The sequence below is a fragment of the Mauremys mutica genome, chromosome 23 (genome assembly GCF_020497125.1).
Source record: "Mauremys mutica isolate MM-2020 ecotype Southern chromosome 23, ASM2049712v1, whole genome shotgun sequence".
NCBI classification, from domain to species: Eukaryota; Metazoa; Chordata; order Testudines; family Geoemydidae; genus Mauremys; species Mauremys mutica.
In genome coordinates this window covers 12,164,176-12,188,098 of record NC_059094.1, presented here as the reverse complement: position 1 = coordinate 12,188,098, position 23,923 = coordinate 12,164,176, and the positions used below count along the sequence as shown (strand labels likewise).

Sequence of the window (23,923 nt, the reverse complement as noted above, 5' to 3'; positions counted from 1 at the left end):
GAAGATGCGCAGCTTGATCCTAGCGCAGTAAAGTAAAGGCACAGTCATGCTCAAGCAGCTACAGCAGGAGACCTACGTGGACTCAGTGCACAAGGAAAAGACAGTTGTAATCCCCCAGAGAAGAGTCCCCAACTCCCCCAGTTTCCTCTCCCAGCGCTAGCCTGGGAGCCCCTCCTCAGTAATCCACCTCATAAGGAGCAGCCACATTCCCTGGGCTGCTTTCCTCCTTCCTTTGGAAATTGATGGCCAGGCAGATCCCAGCCAAGATCTCAGCTACTCCGCCGCTCCAGCCAAGGTAGAGACAGGTCCCAAGCTGGAACTTGTCCCCAGCAGGGGTCTGAGGGTTGGCCATGTTCTCTAGGACTTTGTAAGCCATGTAGGATGTGGCACATAGATACATGGCTCCAGAGAGAACCAGCAGGAGTCCAGCAGTTCCCGTAAGCTTGGGGTTGGGCGGGTCTGTCCACCAGCGAACCCCCACGTGGGCTAGAGAGTAGCTCAGGACCCCTGTAAGCACTGAGATGACAGTGAGTGCTCTCAGCATCTGCACGGGCCAGGAGATGGCAGTCTCCTGGGGGATGGCTTGGCACACGCTGCCCGGCACGCTGATCACCTCCACGCAGCTTTCCCACAGACCGTCACTGAAGGAAACGTCCCGCGGGAAGCCGGGCCGCCTGGAGAATTCTCTCCACTGCGGGGTCACCGTGGCTGCCAGCAGCAAGACCCATCCCATGGGCGCCACCACCAGTCCAAGCACCATGGAGCCAGTTGCCATGGTCTGATGAGAAAGGGCCCTGGTCTCTTCGCTTCTTCAAGGGGACTCCCTCGGGCTGGGATACAGAGTCGGGCAGAGACGCTGTGCAATCGGGAAGGCGTTTTCTGGAGTGTGCCCAGCCCGGAGCGGAAAGGGGAAAGTCGTCACTCGTCTCCAGGGCGCTCTCGGGCCGGGCTGGAGGCTGCTGGAGCCCAGGTGAAGCTGTTGGTTATGGTTCTACTGTCCACATCACCTTGACTTTGTAAATCCTCTGTCGCGAACATGTTTCCCTCCTAACATTTCAAGTCTGTTGATTAAATGTTAAGTGACCCCCCATTCCCACGCCCCCTGGTTACACATTAACGTTGCCCCTCGTTCTGCTCTGGGCCTAGTGCGTGGCCAGACATAACGAAGGGCTCTAATCATTAATATGGACGAGGAAGGGCCCCAGTGAGCAATGCTCTATTGACCTCCACCGGGGTAACTGCGCGGAGAGCGACTTCAGTTTATGCTGCTTGGATCGCGTCAGCCCCAACATGCCGCCTCTGACTGTACCAGGGATGAACTTGGCCCAATAGCTTCGTGAAGGGCAAAGAGGTTGGAGGATTGGGGTGGGGGAAGGGTGTGAGAGAGAAACGGAGAGGGGTGATGAACGCCAGCATTTGCGTTATGCAAGAGGGCACGTGTCTGAGTGGAGGACGGGTCTAGGAGAAGGGGTGTGTGGAAAGGGGACCTGGGAGAGATTGGGTGGTGGGACAGGGGAGTTGGGTGTGTCGGGTTGGCTGGGAGTGTACAGGAAGGGGAGCTCTGGAAGACTGATGAACGTCACGGGAGGGGAGACTAGAATCGCTGTGCAGGTGTCAGTGAATTGGCGGCTGCAGGCTCCAGGTTCTCATTGCCACGGAAATGTGCCATATTAAAGATGCCGGGTGGCTCCATCCTGTGCACTGTGCTGTACACAATGTACTGCACACACTGCACTTTACACTGTATCTGGGCTAACATCCTTCCTCAGCTACCTCAGCGTGAACCTAGCGTAACTCCAGAGAGGTCATGGCCATTACTGTAGATTTCCCCCCCCATGGCAGAAGTTGGGCCAGTGCAACAGAAACTGAATCAGCCCAAGTGGGTTCCAGGCCTGGCTCTGCTATGGACCTTTTCCTCCTGCTCTGCTCTTCTAGCCTCATGTATTTAAAGGAGCAAGGTGCCAATGTTGGTCTTCCCAAGTGTCCTTATTTCTACTTCTCAAACATTGCCAGGTGTGGGAAGGCTGCTGAGCAGAGGGCAGCATTCTCCTCCGCCTCCCACGCCAGACAGACAAACTGGTGCTCTGTGGTATAAACAGTAGCTCTAAACCTCCAGAACAACTTTAGCATCTTTCTCACAGCTGGTAGCTGAAAATGCTTAGAGCTTTCCTCCACTCCCTGTACAGGTTTGCTTGGTAGAAATACTTTGCCCTGCTATAGTTCCTTTCAGCCAGCAGCACCTGCACAGGTTACAAAAAGGACCCTCTGGCCAAATTATCCAACTTTTCTGTTTCTTGAAAGTTCTCAGAGGTGGGAGCTTGTATGGTCAGTGTGGTGTTTAGATGTTGCTTGTGATTATTAGAACTCGGAGCACTGGCTGTTGGGAGTCTGAAAGGCCAGGAAACAGGAGAGAGGAGTTGAGGAGGCAGAGTGAGAGTTACAGAGGGTGCAGCAGCAGCTTGGTAAAGAGGTTTCCACTTTAAAAATAAAGTCCTGTTGAAGTTTGTTAGTACCTTGCCTGGTTGATATAATGATTACCTTCAAGGTTGGAGTGGTTTTGTTGAAGCCAAAGGAATGCTGACAGGTCACTGAAGCATTTTGTCATACAGGGGTTGGTCTACTGTTTGGTACAACACTGCAATGGGAGTTAGGTGCCTAAATGGCTTTTTAAAATCTGGTGCTTAGCGCTAAGGGTAAAGCAGGCTCTAGAAGTGCAGCTGCCTGTCAGGGGTGGTCTAGGCTGGCTTGGTCCTGCCCCACTGCAGGAGGTTGGACTTGATGACCTCCAAAGGTCCCTTGCAGCCCTACATTTCTATGATAAATTTTGTTAGCTATGAAACTGCTCCGGTCCTCAGGGCTCTGGAACAGAAGCATGTTCCTGCAGCTATTCATCTCATGCCAGTCCCCTAGCTTGCAGTAATGGGGTTACTAACGAGGTTACAGTTTCTTTCTCAGGATAACATATTATTGGTATTGGTTATTTGTACTGGGTAGTGCCCGGAGGCCCTAATCAGGCTCCAGTGTATCGCTCCAGTGCAGCTCTCTCCAGTGTATCTGTAGAGATCTAGGCCTGGTCTACACTAAAATGTGAGATCGACCCAGCTACGTCGCTCAGCGGTGTGAAACGCCCACACGCCTGTGTGCTGCAGTTAAGCTGAGCAGAGCCGGGGTGTAGCCAGCACTAGGGCAACAGAAGAATTCTCCCATTGGCCCAGGTACCGCCTCGCAGGGGGACGGCTGGGAGACCCCCTCCTGTCGAGGTGGGTGGGGGTCACGCAGCGGCCCCGCTGTAGCGTTTCAAGTGTAGACAAGCCCTGGGGTGGGAGGCACTGGGCAATACCAGGTGACGCTGTTCTTTGGGGGACCAGCCCCTGCATTGGGCTATGTGGACTGGGCAGTGCAGATGTTTTACATTGGGGGCGGGGCGGGGAACAGATGTTGAGGCGCCTCCAGCACTGGGTGCAAAACCTGCAGCTGAGCAGGGCCCCCAGGCCTAGAGGGCGGGGCCTGGGCTACCCCAGGCAAGGCCACGTGGGGCTGCAAGGGGGAGGGGCCTCTTGAGGGGGCGGGGCAGAGGCTAGGGGTGGGACCTGGGGTTTGAGAGGAGAAGGGGCAGGGGCGGGCTAGCGGTAGGCCCCGCCTCCTTTCCTTACGGGTCGCTGTGGCAGTCATTTCTCCCTGATGCGCTGCCGTTATTCCGCGCCCCCAGCGGGAAGGCGGAGCTCATGTATCTTGGGCGGGGAGCGGACGCTGCGGGCCAATGGCGAGGGGGTGGGAGGGCACGAGGCGGACCCGACGCTCCGGATAGGCTCGGCGTGGCGTGGGGGGCGTGGCTAGCTAGCCTGGTGCCCACGCCCCCGGCGCGGCTGTAACGGTCGCCGACGCGTCAGCGCCGCGAGACCGTGAGGCGGGGGGAGCTCGAGAGCCGGAGCGGAGCCAGGTGAGGGGGCGGGTAAACTCCCTCTGTGTCCCTCCCACCCCCGTAACTGACATTCCCCCGGCCCGCGTGACCCCCCCGCCTCGCCCCGTCCGCCCGGGCATGGCCTCCCCGGGGCCCGCTCCCCCCCCGCCGGTCCGCCCCCTGGGGGCGCAACCCGAGCCCTCCCCTCGCCGCCTCGCTCCGACCCTGCCCCTGGCTACACCCCCGGGGGCTGGAGCCCCGATCCCCGCCGCTCTCCCCGGGGACTAACCCCCCACATTGCCCCGCTCCACCGGCTAGACCCCCCCATCGCCCCCCGACCCCTCCCTCCCCCCCACGCGCCACAGGTCCCGGGGTCCCCAGCCACCCCTGCGCCTTCATCCTGGGGCACCCCCCAGCCCTGCCCCTCAGCTCCCCCCTGCGCGAGGTGCTGCCATCCGGTCCCGGCTCTGCCCCCCCGCTCGGGGGTGAATCCGCTCACCCCGGTTCCTGCCCGCCCCGATGCGTGACACGGGCTGGCAGGGAGATCTGGGCTGGCAGCTCCAGGCCGGTGGCTGAAAGCCGTAGCAGCCGCGCGGGGTGGCGGCGAGACGTGCTGAGGGATTTTAAGGTTGTTTCCATCGCTTCATATCTCCTGCGCGCTTCAGCGTGAGGCAGGACCTGGGCTGGGTGCTGCTGGGCCTGAGGGCTGCTAGAGACTGGCCTGATGTCAGTCCGCTGCATTAAATAACCGACAACCGTAGTCAAAACACATAACTGGAGCCCTACCGAATTCACGACCATGAAAAAGCGAGTCACAGATGTGAAATCAGACTCTCTCTGTGAAATTGGAGGGGAGGGGCAGGGCTGGGGTGCCCCAGCTGGGGCTCTTACCATGTCTCCAGCTACTAATCCCCTCCAGGCTAGGGAGGGGTGGGACTTACTCTTCCCTTGCACAGCCACTTCTGGGTACCTGGCCTGGGTAGCAGCCCCAGGGCTTCCTGCAGCGGCAGGAGATTGCCAGAGGTGGAGATAGGTCTGATCTCCCCTGTGCTGCTAGCAGTGCCCTGCAGCTGGGGGAGATTCCCTGAGGGGGGTCTGATCACCCACCCCCCTCCAAGCTGTGCAGGGAAAGAGTAAGTCTTGTCCCTCCCCAGCACGGCCCAATTTACAGCTAGGAGCCCCCAGCTGGGGTGTTCCCAGCAGCACAGAAGAGATCAGACCCACCTCCATCTCTGGGAGCTGGCTGCAGGAAGCTCTGGGGCTGCTGACAGCGCAGAAGTGAGGGTAGCAATCCCATAAACCCTCCCCCCATAACCCCCTCACACTCAACAGATTTGTGACCCCTCCATGACCCCCTTTCTGGTCAGGATCCTCATGATTACAACAGGAAGTATCAGTTGTAGAAAGGATGAAATTGACTAATTTTCAAAGCCTATGACTGTGAAATTGACCAGAATGGACCTTGAATTTGGTAGAGCCATACACATAATCCATTAACCTGAGTTAACCACCAAGTTTTGTTTCTCTTTGCTCAGAATGGAACTCCACTTCTTTTCTTCTCCCCATATCTCATTGTATTCCCTACTGTCTCAACATGTGACTGGTGCCAAATCATTAGCTCTTTGTTTTCAAAATAGAAATATTTTCCATGAGGACTTTGGATAGCCAAATTTACTTTTAAGTAAAGTAGTGCCTGCAAGGACTGGATAATAGGGAGTTACTATTTCACAGGGTTGAAGGAACTGAGAGCTTGAATTTGATAATGAAGAAGTTTGCAAGTGCTAGATATTATAGTCCTATTCTGGGCAGGAGATTCATGTGTTTGAGATGATTTCATATACAATAAAGTCAACCAAAGCTCTGGATAGAGCAATGATCATAGCTGATGGTGTAACATCACTTATGACTGACCAGGTTTCTGGGTGTAGCTGCATAAAGTAATCTTCAGGGGGGGCAGAAATGAACTGGCTAAATGCTGAGGTTTGTAAAAAGAAATTTTGAATCGTTATAGATATAGAACGAATACCTAGATACTATGGTGGCTGATGCCCTATAAATAACCAAGATAGTATAACGTGTGGCCAGGTTTTATGCTTAGCACTTTAAGAGTGTTACAAACCAGAACATTTTCCATTTCTGAAAAGTGTGTTAAGCCAGAATAATTGCACTTCTTGAAGTGTTAACTGCTGTCCTATAGTGGAAAGGAGGTGCTAATTAAATGTGAAACATGCTATTAAAGAGAAATGTTTCCGTTAGCGAAGAGTAGCTGTAGTATTTATATCAGTGTAGGATTTGTATACTTGCTTGGCCAGTGGCAAAAATGGATTGGATTATGCTGGTTTAAAATATGGTTCTATTTCTTTAATTTTATAGTTGACTGGAATAGCTGTGATGGCCACCCTTGAGAAATGCCCAGACCTGAGGTTCCAGCAGACCAGTCCAACAGGTTTGAATTATGAATTGTTTTCCTTAAAAGTCATACTCCTGCCATATCCTGGTATGAGATTCCTTATGAAACCCAGGAGGTAGCTTATTTACCAAAAGCTTTTTATGAAAAATAAAATCTTAAAACATTTATTTGATCAGTTAATATCCTGGGCCTGCAAAACAATTGCATGAGTGTCCAGGGACAGATAGTCACTTACCCATACACCAACCTCTCTTAAAATCCAGCAAAGGGGGAGTTCATAGCATGATAATATTGCAATGCATCTTTACCATCACCAGTATTTTCTCTGTACTTCTGTATGCAAACACTGTCACTCTGCCGCCTCTTCAGTGTGGGAGCACATGCATAGTGATACCAGTGAGATATGCATTGCATTCTTATCTTCTATAGTGGTGGCCTTTCGTCTCTTGCTGGCTTGGTTTAGGTCCTCTGTGCCTATTGCTAGAAGATTTGCCATAAGGAAAGAGATTTCACAAGCAGCAGTATTTCAGAGGAATCAAACAAAGAACAATTCATATCCACACAGTAAGGAAATGTGTGAATACAGCTTAATGCTGATTCTCATGCAATTGACTTGCTGATCATTCTGGAGAGATCCACTTCTTTTTTATTAATGAATTTAAATTAAACTGGAAGAACGATTTTGTAACCAAAAGTTCAAACTCCATTTGATAAATTAAATTGGCTTGTTGGTAAAATTAATTTCTAATATTTCCTCCGTTCACCCCAGCAGGGGCAAGGATAAGGATGGGTTTAACAAGTCTCTTCCCGTTGCAGTCTCCTATAAATAAATCTGAAACTTTATTTCTTTGAAATCAGCTGCAAAGTCATCTTGTTCATTTATTACCTTTCAGTCTCCTTCACTGGCAAATATCTCTGAGCAGGTGGAACAGGCTGGGGATATTTTCCCCTCAGTGTAGAATCTAAAGGTTGATCTTTGGGGAACACTCTCTCGGTGTAATACTGATAGGTAGTGCTCTGAATTATATATATGCCTACAGTGTGACTCTTTTCCAGACTCTAATACAGGTCAAAAGCGCTGTTCTTTGGAGACCGACTGGAAAACCCCAACTCTGTCTGTGAGGTTCCAGAGTCGCTTTGGTCACTGTTCAAGTATGGCTGACAGTGGGGATACAGCAATCGGGACCTCCTGCTCAGACAGCACAGAGGGTGAGTCTGAATGTCTGATCCTTACAGTAACACTGCAGAATTTTTTCTAGTTCTTCTTACAACATAAACCAAGCGTCAAGAACCTCCCGATACAGAAACAGCCCTAGCGTATGAAATGGAGGGGAAGATGACACATTCTGCAGTGAGAATATTATACACTTTCACACTTAGCCGTTAGTTTTGTAACCTAAAATGTAAACAAATGTAAATTGGTTGAGACTCATCATCTTATCTAAAGCTTGAAAGGTGATTAGCCAAACTGCATTACGATTTCTAGCTTCAACTGTAGTTACAAGTTTGTCAATTAAAATCTCTTTTGATAGAGGTAGATTAATAATCTTGAAGATGCACAAGGATTCTGAGCACCTTGAGCTGTTGACCATCAGCCTCTGCTTCATATTAATATACTTTCCAATAGAAAGCATGTGAGGATCTCACTCTCCACAATATGCTGGACAAAACTATTGCCTCAATATTCGTCTTTACCTGTATCTTGTAAGAATTATGGTCAGTTTATTAAAATGGATAGAGACTGGTATATTTTGGCTCTTGAGCTGCAAACAGAACAAGGGAATTTTTGTGTAATAGTTCTCAGTAATATCTAGACTTGACTATTTTGATTGTGTAGTGGTCACTTTTCATATTGCATCCAGTCCTAACTAGGGGATTGTTAGCTTGGAGTTCTCCTTGCAGCACAAGGCTTCCCAAGAAGGCCATGACTTTAAGAGCATGGGGAACTGACATTGATATCAATGGGGCAATAATCATGTTTCTGCTTTTTAATGGGGGAGAGAAACTGTTGTCATTGACTTTTAACTATGGGTGGATCCACTTTTTGTCCTTCTGTTGTTTGAATTCAGGCTTCTACACTTCCACAGCATCATGTTGGCTTTTTTAATTGTATGCAAGTAATGTACTCTACAGCAATACAGGAAACTGCATCTTCCCTCGTGCTAGATGAGACAAACTCTTGTGTGTGTGGTCTGAGGCAGTAGTGAGGCTTGCGTAGGACAGTGGTTCTCAACCGGGGTTACGCAGAGCTCTTCCAGGAGGTACATCAACGCGTCTAGATCTTTGCCTAGTTTTATAACAGGCTACATAAAAAGCACTAGTGAAGTCAGTACAAATTAAAATGTCATACAGACAGAATGAGAAAGTCAGCAATTTTTCAGTAATAGTGTGCTGTGAGACATTTGTATTTTGATGTCTGAGTTTGTTAGCAAGTAGTTTTTTAAGTGGAGGTGAAACTTGGGGTATGCGAGACAAATCAGACTCCTGGAAGGGGTACAAGAGCCTGGAAAGGTAGAGAACCACTGGCGTAGGACACTGCTTGGTAACCCGAAGCTTCTTTCAGTCACAAATAAGGAGGGTTTACTTGTATTGCTCTTTAGAAGGAACACGCCTTGTTCGCTTTCCCATTCTTCCTCAGGTGTATGGTACCATTTGAAACTTGCCATATTTTCTAACAACACAAGAATCAAGATCAAGGTGCTCTTAAATAATTTTTTCAAAGTATTGTATGCCTGCACTTTGAGGTTCCCCATCTAGTTTTTCTCAGCACAAGAAAATTTCTAGTTGCACTCAAAGTGGGGTGGCGTTGTCGATAACACCACAAACATACAGCAAGACAATGTCCCTTCTCCGAAGAGCTCAGATTGAGCTTGCTATACTGATAGTTAGTAGAATCATATTTTGACTTTTAAAATCAGCGCACCTGTTATAAGATGCCACTGACTGTGGTGACCATTCCCACACTTCAAGGGACTGATTCATTCCCAGTGGAGTCCACTGCTAGTGGCTAGAACACAATAGCTCCTGACCATGATGCTGCAATCTAAGTTTAGGAGACTTAAGAGAAGAAATCGGCACTGACTCTCCTTGGTCTGTTTGAAACGTGTATTCTTGTCTATTTGGAGGGCTGTTTCCTCTTTGAAGGAGTCATAGGTGGAGCTGATAACTGCAGGGATTCCCCCCCTGCCCCCGTTTGTTAATATTGAGAGATGATGTTCCTTCATATTAACATCTTTTATGTAGCTTGTGACATTTGACAGGGTCCTCATTCCAGTTACTTTAAAATTGTGACTTCATTCCTTCTCATAGCAACACTCTGATGTTAAAAACATGTGGGAATGCGAGCTCGCTGTCCCAAAGCTGGGCTGGAGAAATAGCACATCGGGATGGGCTTTATGCCAATGCATTGAGAAAACAGGCTAGCCCGAGGAAACATGACATTGGTGCCCAAATATATGAGGAAGAGGAAAAATCAACACATTGGAAAAGAAGGTGCTTCAGTGTTTGCCCAGTTGAGCTCCTGTTGTTGCTCTATTGAAACCTGAGAGTTACTAAGAATAACTTCAGACTTCCATGCAGTCAGGTTTGGTAGCTGCGTGAGATGACGGATCTGCACTTGGTCTCATTTCCTGTGACTGTGGGACAGAGCCATTACTTTGAGTTCTAGGAACGGCTGGGTTTGTTGCCATGTTCCAGGGGAGTTCTAAGGTCAAGGGCTCTGTGCTGTGTGTTGCAGCTTATCATGGGCTTAGCAAAGGCTCCTATTGCTTTTGGTGACAGTGCAGAGTCGCTGTGCTGTAGGACGAGCAGAATGTAACCAAGGTCTCAGTTTTCAGTTCTTGAGTAAGTTTCAGCCTTTTTACTCAATTTCAGGATTTATTTCTAAGTGTCTAGACAGATACATTTATCAATAAGGTTTGATTGAAGAATTTTAATGCCAAAATGATCTAGGATGAATGATAGTAGTTGTTGCCCTTTTGCAGTTTACTCTGGCAGATAAATATCATGGGGCTCCTGGAACTTTTAATAAAGGAAAAAATAAATGTGCTCTTGTCCTGCTACTGTGTATGATCTCCCCCAGCCCCTCGACCGTAGGAAATGTTCCTAGTAGGATAAGAAAAGGTGGCAATTGTCTTGTAATTGAAAAGTGTTGCTTTAATTCTAACTCTCTGAAATTCTTCCTCTAGAATTTTGCAATTCCAGTAGCAGTTCCTCGTTTCAGCCCATCAAAACCCAAGTGACCATCCCTACAGCCCATGTCATGCCTTCTACGTTGGGTACTTCACCTTCCATGCTCTACGCAACAGGTGAGCCAAGCTCTTTGCAGAATGCACCAGTTTCATCCAAACCAGCCGTCCCAAGACCGTCCACTGAAAATGGAGGGCTGACAAGAAGTGGAGATTTTACTGCTGTGAAATCCTCTCAAGTGGATCTCTTGCATCTCTACGGGACTTCCGGGGAAAATGGTTTTGAGCAGTCCTGGTTTCCTATTTCTGATCATCTGAGAGCGGAAGACACACGAAAATTTGACACGCCTGCCGTTGAGCCGACCCTTAATCAGTCTGTTTTGCTGGATACGCTGTACGCTGACCCGGCCCACAAGTTCCAGGATCCAAGCTTGGTTTCCACTTACAAAGGAAAGGAGCCTTACAAAGTGCTGCCGGAGACTAAACCAGCAACAGGGGCCAGTGAAGCGTGTGAGCCACAAACCGGTACTTGGCCCACTGGGAGCAGACTGATGCCATTAGGGTTTCAGCCCAATAACGTCTTTTCGAAACCAATGGCGGCTCAGTCTCAGGTGTGGAGGCAGGAGCCTTGCACTTTGCATCCACATCAGAGGGCCTGTGAACTCAGTGCTTGGAGGCAGCAGCTGGACAACATACGGTTGCAAGTAGAACAGATGCAGGTAGAAAAAGATCCACTTACAAAAAACCCTTTGAAATCGCTTTCTCCTTCCCTCTCCACCTCTCTCGGAGTTATATGTAATGTAACCACAATTCCTGACTAATGCGGCGGGGGAGTCTTGTGCTTCTATTACACATTTTTATACAAATGATCTCAAAACTCTCTCTATATACATGTCATTCCTCACATCACTGAAATGTGGCAATCATGTAACACAGGAGTGGGGAACCGTTTTTTCTATCAGGGGCCACTGACCCACAGAAAAAATCAGTGGCGGGCCACACCCAGCCCTGTTGGGGAATATGGAGGGTTGGGGCTCCCCCCGCAGTAGACAAGCCGGCGCTCGAGGCTCCAGCCTGGGGAGGGGGAGGGCACAGAGGCTCGGGGCTTCCTCTAGGTTCCTGGGTGGGGCCATAAAGGAGGGGTTCAGGGTGCAGGAGGGGGCTCCAGGCAGGGGGCAAGAGGTTTGGAGTACGGGCTGGGGCAGGGGTTTGGGGTGCAGGTCTGGGAGGAAGTTAGGGTGCAGGAGGGGGTTCCGACCTGGGGCAGGGGGTTCAGGGTGCAGACTCCGGCCAGGCGGTGCTTACCTCAGGCAGCTCCTGGTCAGTGGTGCAGTGAGGCTAAGGCAGGTTCCTTGCCTGCTGGGGCTAGGGATCTCTGCATGGTGCCTGCTGCCCTCAGGCACCGCCCCTGCAGCTCCCAATGGCCATGGTTCCTGGCCAATGGGAGCCGCAGAGCCGGCGCTGGTGGCAGCGTGCAGAGCTTCCCTGATTGTCCCTGCTCCCAGGGACCACAGGGACATGCCGGGAGCTGTGTGAAGCCGACTGGACTTCTGGCAACCCAGTGCGCCAGTGCTTGTGGCTCCAGCCCTGCAGGGGGGCACCGCAGCTCAAGGCTTCGGGCCTGCGGCACAGAGACTTGCTGCCGGCCGGATGAAATGAAGCAGCAGGCCGGATGCGGCCTGTGGGCCGTGATCTGTAGCATTTCTGTGTTACGTTAGAACAGTTTAAATCAGGTGGTGATTACCCTTTCCGATGGGAAGTGCAGGGGAAACGTATGCAGATAGAAGGCGGTGGTTATCAGTATTTCAACTAGCAGACTAACCTCACTCCATATCTAGACTTATGGAACAATTTTAAGTAGATTTTTATGAAAATATCAGTCTTTCGCTGGAGGGGAGCCATTTGTTTAGTGAGCAGTTGGTGGGTAGCAATATTAGAAACTAATGGCTTCCAGTGACACAGCACAGTGATCTAAAATTATTCAATCAACTCATTGCCTGAGCTCAGCCAAAATTACTTGTCCCCAGAGCCCAGACACAGGCTGAAATAGCTCCGTACTAGATGAACTTTCTGCGTGCTCACATGCCAGATGAGCACACAGGGTACAAAATAGCCCCAGCAATGTTGCAATTACCTTCTGTGAAACCTAAGCCTCTCCTTCCTTCTCTCTCTCTCTCTCTCTTTTTTTCCAGTTACAGAATGGAGCTGCTTGCCACCAACCTTCAATGTATGCTACCTCACTGCACTCCACTGATCCAGCCCAATGGGTCAGTATCCTGAACACCAGTGAGAATTTACTTAAGGAAAAAGAGATCCTCATTGACAGGTAGGAGGTATTTCAGGAGAGAGCAGTAAGGGGAAAAAAAGAAATGTGTTATCCTCTGGGTTTTTACTGACACTAACAAATAACATAGTAATTGTAAGAAAACATTTGAAGAAATGCCCTTTTCTTCCATGAGATTTCACTTCACTTTGCCATGGAAGTGAATAGTGAGGAAGTGAGACAGGTGATTCCTTAGCAGCAGTGGCTAACTTAGAGGATCTGCAAAGGATTTTTTAAAACTGCGTTTGTGCTTTTTCCCTGCTTTGTGATGGAGAAAGAAGAGCTAAAAGCTGTTAAAATGTGTTTCTCCTGTTTGTTTACATGAGAAACATTTGGAATGCCAAGGCTGCTCTTCCTAGTTTTGCTGGAGGGACCTCTATGGGATCTCAGGGATGTTTATTTTGGGCTGGTGAGTCTTTAACACATCTCTCCTTTCTCCAGAGTGCTTATTGACTATTGATGTCAGGTGCTAACACACATGAAGTTTTAAACATTTGGACTAAAAATCCCTACCCAGGTCATTTGCTCAGCTTGACTCTTCTGATGTGTGCAATTTCACCAGTAAATTCTCCAGTCACCGTAGAAACTTGCAGGGCAGACAAGACTCGAATTTTTAATGTGAAAAACAAGCATGTTTTTGACAAAAACGCTTTCAAGTCTTTAAAAATTGCTATTCCTTTGCCGGCTATTTTTAAGCTGTGGTTGTGGTTTTTGTCATGATGGAGGGCCCTGACTGAGGAGATGTGTGGTTTTTTGACTGTACTGGGTTTACATAGCTGGCAGAGTGCATTGTCCTCTCGGCTAGGGCCACACCTATGGGGTATGTTTGAGAAGGACGTATTGTCTGATCTGATTTTTGCAGGCAGAGGCAGCACATCTCCCAGTTGGAGCAGAAAGTGCGGGAGAGTGAGCTGCAGGTTCACAGTGCTCTTCTGAGCTGTACTCCCCCCTATGGAGATATTTGCATGTTGAGAATGCAGGTAAGTAGGAACAGCAAGAAGTCGGTTGAAAATAGCATGCGCTAAACCCACTTGCTGCAGGGTGCTTGGTTAGCAGGTTATTTCTGCATAGGAGGGGTGGGCAAGGTAACAGTCCATTCCAGATGTGTCATCTGGTGCCAATTCATCCGGGTTTTCCTGTGGTCTTGACATTTAGAGCCTTTGATTTCTGAACAAACCGCAGTGGTCATGCTACTAATGCCGGTGTCCAACAGCACCAGCCAAGCAGTGTGCGAGCTGATTTTGCAGGTGCATAAGAGGTGCTGTAAAGATCCTTGGGAGCTGTGAAGGGTGGATAATACATCAGAGTTGTAACCGCTGTTCTGGAGCATAGGGTCTGTTATGTTTAACCGGGGGGGTTTAGTGGACAATGGGAACCCTTACGCTGGTTGCTGGGTGTCTTTGTTGGCAGGAGCTGCAGCGGGAGAACTCGTTCCTGCGAGCACAGTTTACTGAGAAGACTGAATCCCTCAGTAAGGAAAAGATTGAATTGGAGAAGAAGCTGGCTGCTTCAGAGGTGGATGCGAAACTGATTCGGGAGACGCTGAAGGAGACCGTGCAGAAGCATGTGGAGGAATTGAAGAAACAAGAAGAGCGGGTATGACTGTCGGTGCTCTAGAACTGTGGCAATGCCTTTTTTTCTTCTTTTTTTCCCCTCAAGGGGGGTGTTGGCCCAGTGACTGGCGTTGGCCCGAGGAGCCATTCCTGGCACCACCACCTGTTGTGTGGAGCCATTGGGCCCGCTCTCTTCTCTCACAGCCCCCAAGCAAAGAGAAACCTCAGCCACTATCAGGCTGTAGTTGGGAGCAAGGGTTTGGCTACACTTGCAGCTGTGCAGCGCTGGGAGTTAAAGCTGTCTTCGTACAGCTGTGTAGGGAAAGCGCTGCAGTGTGGCCACACTGACAGCTACCAGCGCTGGAAGTTGCATTATGAAGTGCGGTTGGAAGTGGTGCATTATGGGCAGCTATCCCAGTGTTCAAGTGGCTGCAAGGTGCTTTTCAAAAGAGGGGGGTGGGGTGGAGTGTGACAGGGAGTGTTGGGGAGACAGAGAGAGTGGATTTTTGGAGCTGACACTGTGTCAGCTCCCTGCCTTGCAAGTTCTAAGGACTTGAAGATACACAGCACCAACCTTCAATCATTTTAAAAGTTTTGACCCCTTCCCCCACCCCTCTCTCATTCACTAAATGCAAATAGCCTTCAGACCAGATAAGCAGCTGCTCCAAAACGGACTCCCTCTCCCCCCTTCCGGGCTGCTTCTCTCCTCAAGCAAACACTAGCTGTGGACATTCATCCCCCTGCCTGCCTCATTCACAGCAAACAGGAGCTGTGTTTGTCTTTTAGATAAGCAGCTCCGGGAGCCCCGAGTTCACAACAAAACAAAGAGAGCATCACAACAAAACAAAGAGTGTTATCTTAAAAGCGTTATGGGAAGGTTCCGGAGGTCAGTTACAACGTAGTAAGATTAATCACTGTTTACACTGGCACCCCAGCGCTGCAAGAGCAGCGCTGTTCTCTTTATTCCTCTTGTCGAGGTGGAGTACAGCCAGCGCTGTAGCCAGGGAGATACACCGCTGTATGTGCCTTGCCAGTGTGGACGGGGAGTAAGTTACAGTGCTGTAAAGCCACCACCAGCGCTGTAACTCTCAAGTGTAGCCAAGCCCCAAGTTGCTTTCAAAAGGAAGCAAAGAAACATCTGGAGTGACCTTTCTTTTGCCCCTTAATTTTCTTCAGTGTGTATCACTGTATCCTCAGTGACTTGTCTAGACCCCCTCTTAATTATAATTAGCAAATCAATATAACTAAGGCTTCATTGTGAAGGAGAATTTAAGGGTTAGTAAAGAAATAGGTTGGACTCCCTCTTTTGGCATAAAAGTCCTTCCCCTGCTCTAGGTAAAGTCTGACTTATGGATCCACGTTTGTGTCACATGGATCACACTCGGCACTTAAACACGCTGAAACGATCTATTCAATGGGGAATGATTCTTGGCTTAATTAATAAAATGTTGTGTTTTGAGGCTAAACCGTTACTTATTTTTCTTGTGCATTCTGGAATATAAATGTCACCCCCTGAGTAGAACTGCCTGGTCCACTCTTGCCTTGTCCTCTTCTCTTGTTCTTCTCAGCCCTATTCGTCCTTGTTCCCTGTAAATGTAGTGATCCTGTTTAAAAACAAATGATACATAAATCTGCAGCTTGTGGGGAGTGGGTTTAGGCGAGCCCAATAGCTTTCCTAAAGTGGGAAACTTTCCTACGTTGTTGCGTTAGAGGTTTGTTCAGTCAAAGTGGCATCTCGGGTTCCTCTGATTATTTGACAAGAGCTCAGAGGACAGGAGCACCCACACATTGCGACACTAAGATCCTTGTATGCAACTTGCTAAGAGTCTGAAGGCTGTTAAATTATGGGTGTGTGTGTATCTAAAGCCAAGCAATGTGATGTCATTAATTTATTTTTATATTTCAGAATTTTAACTATATTTTTAATTGTGTGCAGCATCTTGTAAGTGTGTGTGTGTGTGTGTGTGAGGCACTTGATAACTTTTAAATTCCAAGCATATTTGCTCATCCTTTCTTTGAGTACAGAAACTGTTCCTTGTTTGGGTTTACCAGCAGTAAAAACCTGCAATTACAGAGGGTGGCTTAGGAGCTCATGTGCTGACCAGATAACTAGCATATAACGTCCAATGGATGAAGTTCACTTTCAGATAACAGTGAAAAGAAAAGCTGCTGTGATGTGGCAATTTGATATCTTGGTGATGGGTGCTGCAAAAATGCTTCGATAGACAAGCTAGAGACACACACACACACGCATGGTAATTATAACATAAGCAAATCAAACCTTCAAATGTTTCTTCATGCAGATAAAGGGAAGAGACAAACATATTAACAGTCTGAAAAAGAAATGCCAAAAGGAGTCTGAGCAAAACCGGGAGAGACAGCAGAGAATTGAGACCCTGGAGCGCTACCTGGCTGATCTGCCAACACTAGAGGATCATCAGAAACAGAATCAGCAGGTAAAATGACATCCTCTGTATAGTGCTGAGTTTGAGGCATTAGCCTGGATGCCACGATTTACTGCTGCCGATTATCCATACACTAGGCTAGTAGAATTGCAATCTGTCCTTCTGAAAGAGAGATGTTCTGAGCTATGGCTGTAAATTGCCACGTTGATAGTAGAAATCCCTGTCAAGTACTAGGCCTAATGTGGCACATGGCAAAGGATCTCTAGACTTGTTAGTGCTGAGCAGTGTTCTCTGTTCCAGTTAAAGGAATCGGAACTGAAGAGTTCTGCTCTGCGGGAAACCGTGACGGTGCTGAAGAGAGAGCTTGGAGATGTCCGGGCTGCCTGCAGAGAGCAGGAGATGCAGCTAGAAACACAAAAACGCAAAGAACTGGAGTTGCTTTCCACTGTGCACAGGTAAAGCCCCAAAGCTGAAGGCGAGCCTGACTTCTGCCTAGTAGCAAAGGCCGGTAGCTCTAGAATCCTGAGCACGGAGACCAGAGAAGTGGAATACGCTAGAGCGCATCTTTCTGCTGCAGCGTAGTTCTGAACGGGGCTTGTATTGAGTCTCTGGATATTGTTCTCGAATGTAAATTCTAGATAAAATTGAATGACCATAACTTGTGGCTGTTCCAAAATGGAGGTATGGCTCAGGGAAATGCATGACGCCTTTCTGCTCCAGGTCATCATAGGCTACTGGAGCTATGTGAAACCAGCTTGTGGACTCGGACCAGTTCCCACTGGATATGTGTCTATATCATACATGCTACAATTGAGCATCCCATTGTGACAGCCTCAGCAAAGAGGGCAATGGTTGACTGGCTCATGGAGACCGATCGCCCCCCTCTATTCCTTAGAAGTAAATCACCTCAGATCACATGGAGGAACATTGACAGGGCAGTGGAAAAAGCTTTTCCCGTCTCTATCTGTTCTGTGGCAGAGTTTTTCCTATTGTCTCTTTTAAAAGAGAACCACTGCCACATTATGTTGAAATTTCTTATATTTGCTGGTTCATTTGATGAGCTGTTTATCTCAGCTTGCAGGATAGGGTGCAGCAGTGTGTGAAGAGTGCAGGCAGAGGGTCACCTGTCCAGGAGGTGGAGAAACAGAAATCAGAAAATGATTCTCTGCAGAAAGACTGTGATTGTCTCAGGAAGGTAACTGAATATACAACTCAGACATGGGTGAGACTGCCCCACGCTAACTCAGATTTCTCTCCTTCCTTGTACTGTTCCACATCAGGCATTAAAACAGGGGTTCAGGTTTAACATGTACTTTACAAGTGCTATGCGCTAGTAGTTCTCAGCATGCCAAGCCCGGAGGGGTCTGATAGCCATTCTTGGTGTGAATACTATCCAATTCTGTAGTAGTCACTTAAACATCAAAGCGGCGAGAAACTGAAGAATCCAGAAAAGGAAGGAGGTGGGGAGGGGGAACCCCAAGAATGCAGCTTCTCCAGTCTTAGTACATAATTACTATTCCTACTAGCACCTTCCACTAGGGAATCTCAAAGCACTTTACAAACCAGGCTGTAATTTAAAGTGATTAAAAACTGATTTGTAGCTATTCGATCAAAGGAAGAATCCCAAGTGGTATTACTGAGTACGTTTGGCCATGTTCAGCTCTTAAATGCATCTGCTTTTGATTTCAGATTGTGGACAAACAGCAGAAGAAGATGGAGCAGTTATCTTCACGAATAAAGGTGAGAGGTGTGAATGATGAAGGTCTGGGAACTCTGGAGCATCGATTATAAGATATGTTGAACTAACTTCTCTCCCTGGGTCTGCTCCAGAGCCTGGAAGAACAGGTGTCTCAGGAAGAGGGGACAAGTCAGGCTCTGAAGGAGGAGGCGACGCGAAGAGAAAACGCACTGCAGCAGCTACGCACGGCCGTGAAAGAGGTCAGAATTGGAGTTTGTGTATGAACACAGTAGCTGAATGAACAATGAACTGTCTTGTAGGACATGCAGTTGCTGGTTCCTCCTTCAGTGCATCTTGTCAGAGTCTGCTAGCTGCCCTGACTGTGCTCTAGAAAGGGGTTCCCTTGTCTCTATTTTAGAACCACGAGTTCTCTTTTTCATCCATCTCTCCACCCCAGTTGTTGCTTTTGTAATGCCTGAGATCTGGCTGTGCCCGGCGCCCATGCAGCAGCTTGTCTCCCCAACTTAGTGTGGATTGTGATTGTAGTTACTGACGTGGCCACCAGGGTGCAGTAAAGAAGCCTTATTCACCACAGCTATATACCAGTGCTTCATAAGCCCTGAGTGAAAGATTCTAGGTTGAATTCCAGCTGATGTCTTAAAGTGACCCAAGTACTGAGTGTGTCTCCTGAAGGAGAATTCACCCTGCATCAAGTTGGGCAAAGAGAAGGGGGAAAGAGCACAGGCATCCGTTGGAAGCCACTGCATTATTATCCAGACTGAGGGCGCCAGGGAGCTAGTGGGATAAGGCGCTTTCTGTCCTGTTGATTTTTATATTCTTCCCTTTTGAGAGAAGCTGGTTCCGATTTAAAAAAAAAACCTGGGGTTTGTGGTGTTTGGGCCCAAAATTTGACCTTTAAACTGTTCGAGTTGGGTTTGAATCCAGAGGGATTCTTAATATAAACCCACCCTTCTGGTCTCCACCACCACGTATCTACACTGCTAAAAGTATATCCCTGCTGGCAAGACACAAAGTTCCAATGCTGTGAAAAGAAAACCACCTGATTCAGAGAGCAGTGTCTGTGCAGTACCCAAACATATAAATGCAACAACGGTCTGTAACACCTGCTCCACGCTGAGGGGCCATTAGAATCAGATGGCTTAGCTGACATAGTTAGGACTTAGCTAACGTTACTTTTGTTTGTTCAGCTTTCAGTGCAGAACCAGGATCTGATTGAGAAGAATTTGACCCTACAGGAGCACCTCCAGCAGGTAGAGATGAACCAACCGCTTCCTGCCGGGACAGCACACCTCGCCCATGAGTTACATAGTGAACTGGCCAGCTGCCTACAGGATTTGCAGTCTGTCTACAGCATTGTGACTCAAAGAGCACAGGGCAAGGATCCCAACCTTTCCCTGCTCCTGGGCATTCACTGTAAGTACACAAGGGAGTGATGGAATCTCCAAGTGGGGGGGGCCTTTGGTTCATGCACTGGGTGGAATAGAATAATTTGTTTATATCTGTGGTCCCCAAACATTTTTTTCAGGGTCACGCTCCCCCTCTCCACCCGAACTGGGGCAGGAAACAGGGCTGGGAGCAGAGTTCTGGCTAGGGCAGGGGTCAAGGCAGAGTAGGGCTGGGTGGTGCTCTCTCCCCGTCCCCAGGCTGAGCCCGCCAAACCTCCCCACACACACACACACACCGCCCGAGCATTTCTCCATGCCCCCCGGGGGAGAGGGCACCCTACAGTTTGGGGACATCTGGTTTATACTGTAGATAGAATGTTCTCCTCCTGGGTTTAAGAACACTGAAAAGCCAGCCTGCCTCTCTGTGCTCTGTCATTCTGTTCAGACCTCTGATTCACAGGCTTTAAAGATTTGAATTCCCTATATGTATCTGTTGGGTGTTAACTAATGCCATGTACTGTGGATAATTTGTCTGGTGTAAAGTGATGTATTCACTAATGCCTGACTCCTGTTCAGAACTGTGTGTCTGATGTGATTTCATTCTCTAACTATGCAGCTGTGCAAGCTTCAGTTAAGGAGAAGGATGACTTGCTGAACCCAGACGTGTTTGCAAAGAAACTGATGGAGGTGAAACAGCTTCACAAAGACATCGAGGACTTACGGACTGCAATATCTGATAGATATGCACAGGATATGGGGGACAACTGCATCACGCAGTGATGGATAAGCTCTCCCCAGGATAGCATAGGAACAACTGGAAATGAACACTTGAAAACCTGAGATTAGAGCCCATGTAATGGAAAAAACTATCAAGCACCTTATCTCAATTCCAAGGTACCAAGATGCTGGTGCTTATCCACAAGAGGAAGTCAGGGATTCTGATGCCAAGGTCATTTAGATGCTGATTGCCTAACCGGAACTATTTAGGATCTTTGGTGTTCATCAGACTTTGCAGCAACTTGGATCCTTTGGAAGGTGATATGTTGGATTTGGTGCAGTCGCTGATTCGATCTGGTGGGTGAGTTACTAGTTATCTTCCAAGTATGTCAAATACTGAACATGGAAACACAAGGATTCAGACTGACATGAAAAGGAAACGGATGCCATGGCCTCTGTCCTTTCTGGTAAATAAACAATCCAAGCAGATTCCTTCTGAATATTCTGGCCTTACTGATTGCACAAAAGTGTTCAGAGGAAGTCTGTGGAGTTCATAGACAAGCTGCTATGCCATAGCACTGTTCAATTGTACCTAGAAGTACAGTGTTACAGGCTTATCTGCAACAACCATGTATATGGTTCTGGCCCGGATAAATAGTGTGTGGTCATTCGGGTAACCAGTTCTGCATTGCTCAGGTATAGGCAACTGATGTCTTTCAGTAGCCAACAGGCTGAAAAAAAAGTGATGCTAAAACTGGGTTCTGAAAATGCTAGTCTTGATGAGGCCTTAGGATTTTATCCCTTTAACGATGCTCTGAATGTGGACTGCTACTGAAGTGCCTTAATCCTCTAGAGAAATTTCCTGCCTACTTAACTTCATCCATGCATCTGCTGGTCGGGTGGGGGAACTAGGCTTTCTCCTCGCTGCCTTTATAGCCATAAGCCAATCCTGCAGCAGCCTTGGGCATACGTACACTCTGCCTGGCAGGACAGCTCACTGCAAGCAGCAGAGAGCCTTTGCAGGCCTGCAGCAGTGTTCTTGCACAAACACTTGCTGCCTCCCTGTGGATGTTCAGTGGGAGAAATGACAATCCGACGTTCAGCATCATTGCATGGGGTAGCCTCAATGTGCTGCTGTCTGGGATCTGAACAGGGTTTCCCCAAAAGTCCTGCAGGGTGGTGACGCCCTTATATGTCTACAGTGCAGTCACAGGGAGCCATTGCTGCTCCTGTAGACACACCCGCTAGATTAAAGCTAGCTCAGGACCAGAGCGGTGAAATTGCAGCAGGGTACGCTCGAGCCGCGAGTAATTACCCAGGATTCCATGTGTGCACATGCAGCCTGCACGGTCGCAGCTTTACTGCTCCAGTTCCTGAACTAACTAGATTAAAGCTTGCTTGGTTTTGTGTATGTGAGCTGCAACCGCACCCTGTGAGTGTAGTGATGTCAAAATAAGCAAATGAAAATTCTTTTCCATTATCTTTTGTCAGCTCTCAGCCTTAGGGGTGACTCTAAACGTCTGCTTAGTTGGAAAAGCACCAAGAGGCTAATGATGAAACCCGCTGGCTGGTTCAGAAGCTAAGAAGTCAGTTCAGTCAGATGCAAACCCTGCTGACACGTTAAAATTTGGCTGGTGTAGGTTTCCATCCTTCTTTTGGTGCTGATCCCCAGTTCTGTGAAGATGCTGTTCCTGGTGCTTTTTTGTCAGACTTCATTGAAACCAATAAAATCTATTTTTGAAATCTGGCCAGCACAGTGTTTGTTCTGGAAACCACCTGGCTAATATGCTACCCATGGCTAAGATCAGAAAGTAGCTGATGGGTGGCTTGTTAGCTGGTATATTCCCTGCCGTGTAGCTACTCTGTCCTTCCTGGAGCATCTGGTGTGATGCCTGGTGGTGTAACATGGATCATTGTTATAATCACGGCATCTCTCCACAGGTGCTGCCTCCAGCCAGCTCCCTTGCTGAGTCACTTAGACAGTGGGCCAAGATAATTCCTTGAAGTCAGTTGCCCAGACTATTGAGAAATACTATGGGCACAACAGGGCCAGCAGCACCAAACATGAATGTTGCTGGGTAACTGGAAACCTTGGTGACCATGTTGTTTACCAGAGCTGTTGTTAGCCTGCTAGGGAACCTGCATTTAGCACCTGACTTCTAAAGCAACCTCACCCACCTTTCCATTTATACCCACAAAACACTTGCAGGGAGGAAGAGAGGAGATAGCTACATGTCCCCAGCGGCACCCACAGAATGATGGGTGCAAAACCAGAGTCTAGGTCTTAAGCAATGAAGAAGGGTTAAGAAATGAAACCCTTGTGTATTTAAGCTGATACAGAGCAGGGCACTGCATTTCTGTCCTTGGGGAAAGAGGTGATAGGCTCCTATGTGTCATGGCGCTCGGGTAGCATATTACTGTGCCTGTGAGAGAGAGAACGAGCTTCATTTTAATCCTTTTACAAAGGTCTGTATTTAAAAAAAAAAAAAAGTTCTTTGCACACCTTGTTATTAAAGTAACTTCGGTTATAGCAGGTATCCACCAGCTTTGGTGGCTAGAGTGCCCAAGACCCAGGTATCCAAAATAACCATGTACCGTGGTTAGTCTCATTGCTTACGCAGGACGTGTTTAAACAGTTGACTTCTGCCTGGGGCCTGGTGTTTCCTTGTACAGTTAAGCACAGGTATATTTATCTGAATATTTGTCTTACGCAGTTGTTTGTACTGACTATTTTGATTATAAAATAAAGCTGCTTTGTTCCTGTTGTGCAGAGCAATTCGGTGTATGGCTTTCCTTCTCAAGGATGCGGCAGAGGGAGGTGGGATTTGATAGTATTTCATAACACTGCATTGTTCCTAGTGACGCTTGTGCTTTGTTGAACTGAAACCACTTTCATTACGGCTATAAACTGTGACTTCGGAATCAAGCCCCATATTCTGCTTCATCTGTGTGTCACTCCAGTTGCAACTAGAGTTGCTCTGCTGAAATCAATGGGAGGTTCGCTGCCATTCAATGATGAATCAAGCCCTAGGATTCTTCACTGCATAGAGTTACAAATTCAAGCTACTGTTTACAGTAAAAACCTTGGATGTAGGGCTGTGAAGGAAACTGAGGGCAATGGAAAGCAGAACAACTGTCTCACCAGTAACCTAACACATCCACATATGTTGCAGAAGACTTTTTTTAGAAGTTCCTACTCTGTTCGTATAGGGAAGTACAAGCTGACCATGCAGCATTTAAGATCCAAATAGCAGCTCAAACCGGGCATAGAACTGTGCCTTCCTTTTAATCACGTGCCTCCAGGAAGACAGAGTTTGATTGCAACGGCTAGTATTTTTCGTTA

General features: G+C 48.1%; 2 protein-coding genes across 7 annotated transcripts; one reads left to right on the top strand and one right to left on the bottom strand.

The window, feature by feature from the left end:
- Positions 1-107: 107 nt before the first annotated feature.
- On the bottom strand, positions 108-2,568 carry LOC123355397 (claudin-1-like). Its single transcript, XM_044997830.1, has 2 exons — positions 2,539-2,568; positions 108-1,061 (listed from the first exon to the last, which is right to left on the bottom strand). The coding sequence occupies exon 2, from the start codon at positions 773-775 to the stop codon at positions 176-178; it is 600 nt and encodes a 199-aa protein (XP_044853765.1). The 5' UTR covers positions 776-1,061; positions 2,539-2,568; the 3' UTR covers positions 108-175.
- A 1,286-nt stretch (positions 2,569-3,854) lies between these two features.
- Positions 3,855-23,356, top strand: CEP85 (centrosomal protein 85). Of its 6 annotated transcripts, none has more exons than XM_044998105.1 (14): positions 3,855-3,940; positions 6,275-6,347; positions 7,380-7,520; positions 10,499-11,217; positions 12,691-12,824; positions 13,684-13,801; positions 14,232-14,417; positions 16,678-16,830; positions 17,080-17,234; positions 17,854-17,974; positions 18,469-18,519; positions 18,610-18,717; positions 19,666-19,891; positions 20,480-23,356. In XM_044998105.1, the coding sequence occupies exons 2-14, from the start codon at positions 6,293-6,295 to the stop codon at positions 20,641-20,643; spliced, it is 2,331 nt and encodes a 776-aa protein (XP_044854040.1). In that variant the 5' UTR covers positions 3,855-3,940; positions 6,275-6,292; the 3' UTR covers positions 20,644-23,356. The 6 variants fall into 6 exon arrangements, with proteins under 6 accessions (XP_044854040.1, XP_044854037.1, XP_044854041.1 ...); XM_044998102.1 differs by having other exon boundaries at positions 3,862-3,940; positions 7,368-7,520; XM_044998106.1 differs by lacking the exon at positions 3,855-3,940 and adding an exon at positions 4,283-4,524.
- Positions 23,357-23,923: the final 567 nt, after the last annotated feature.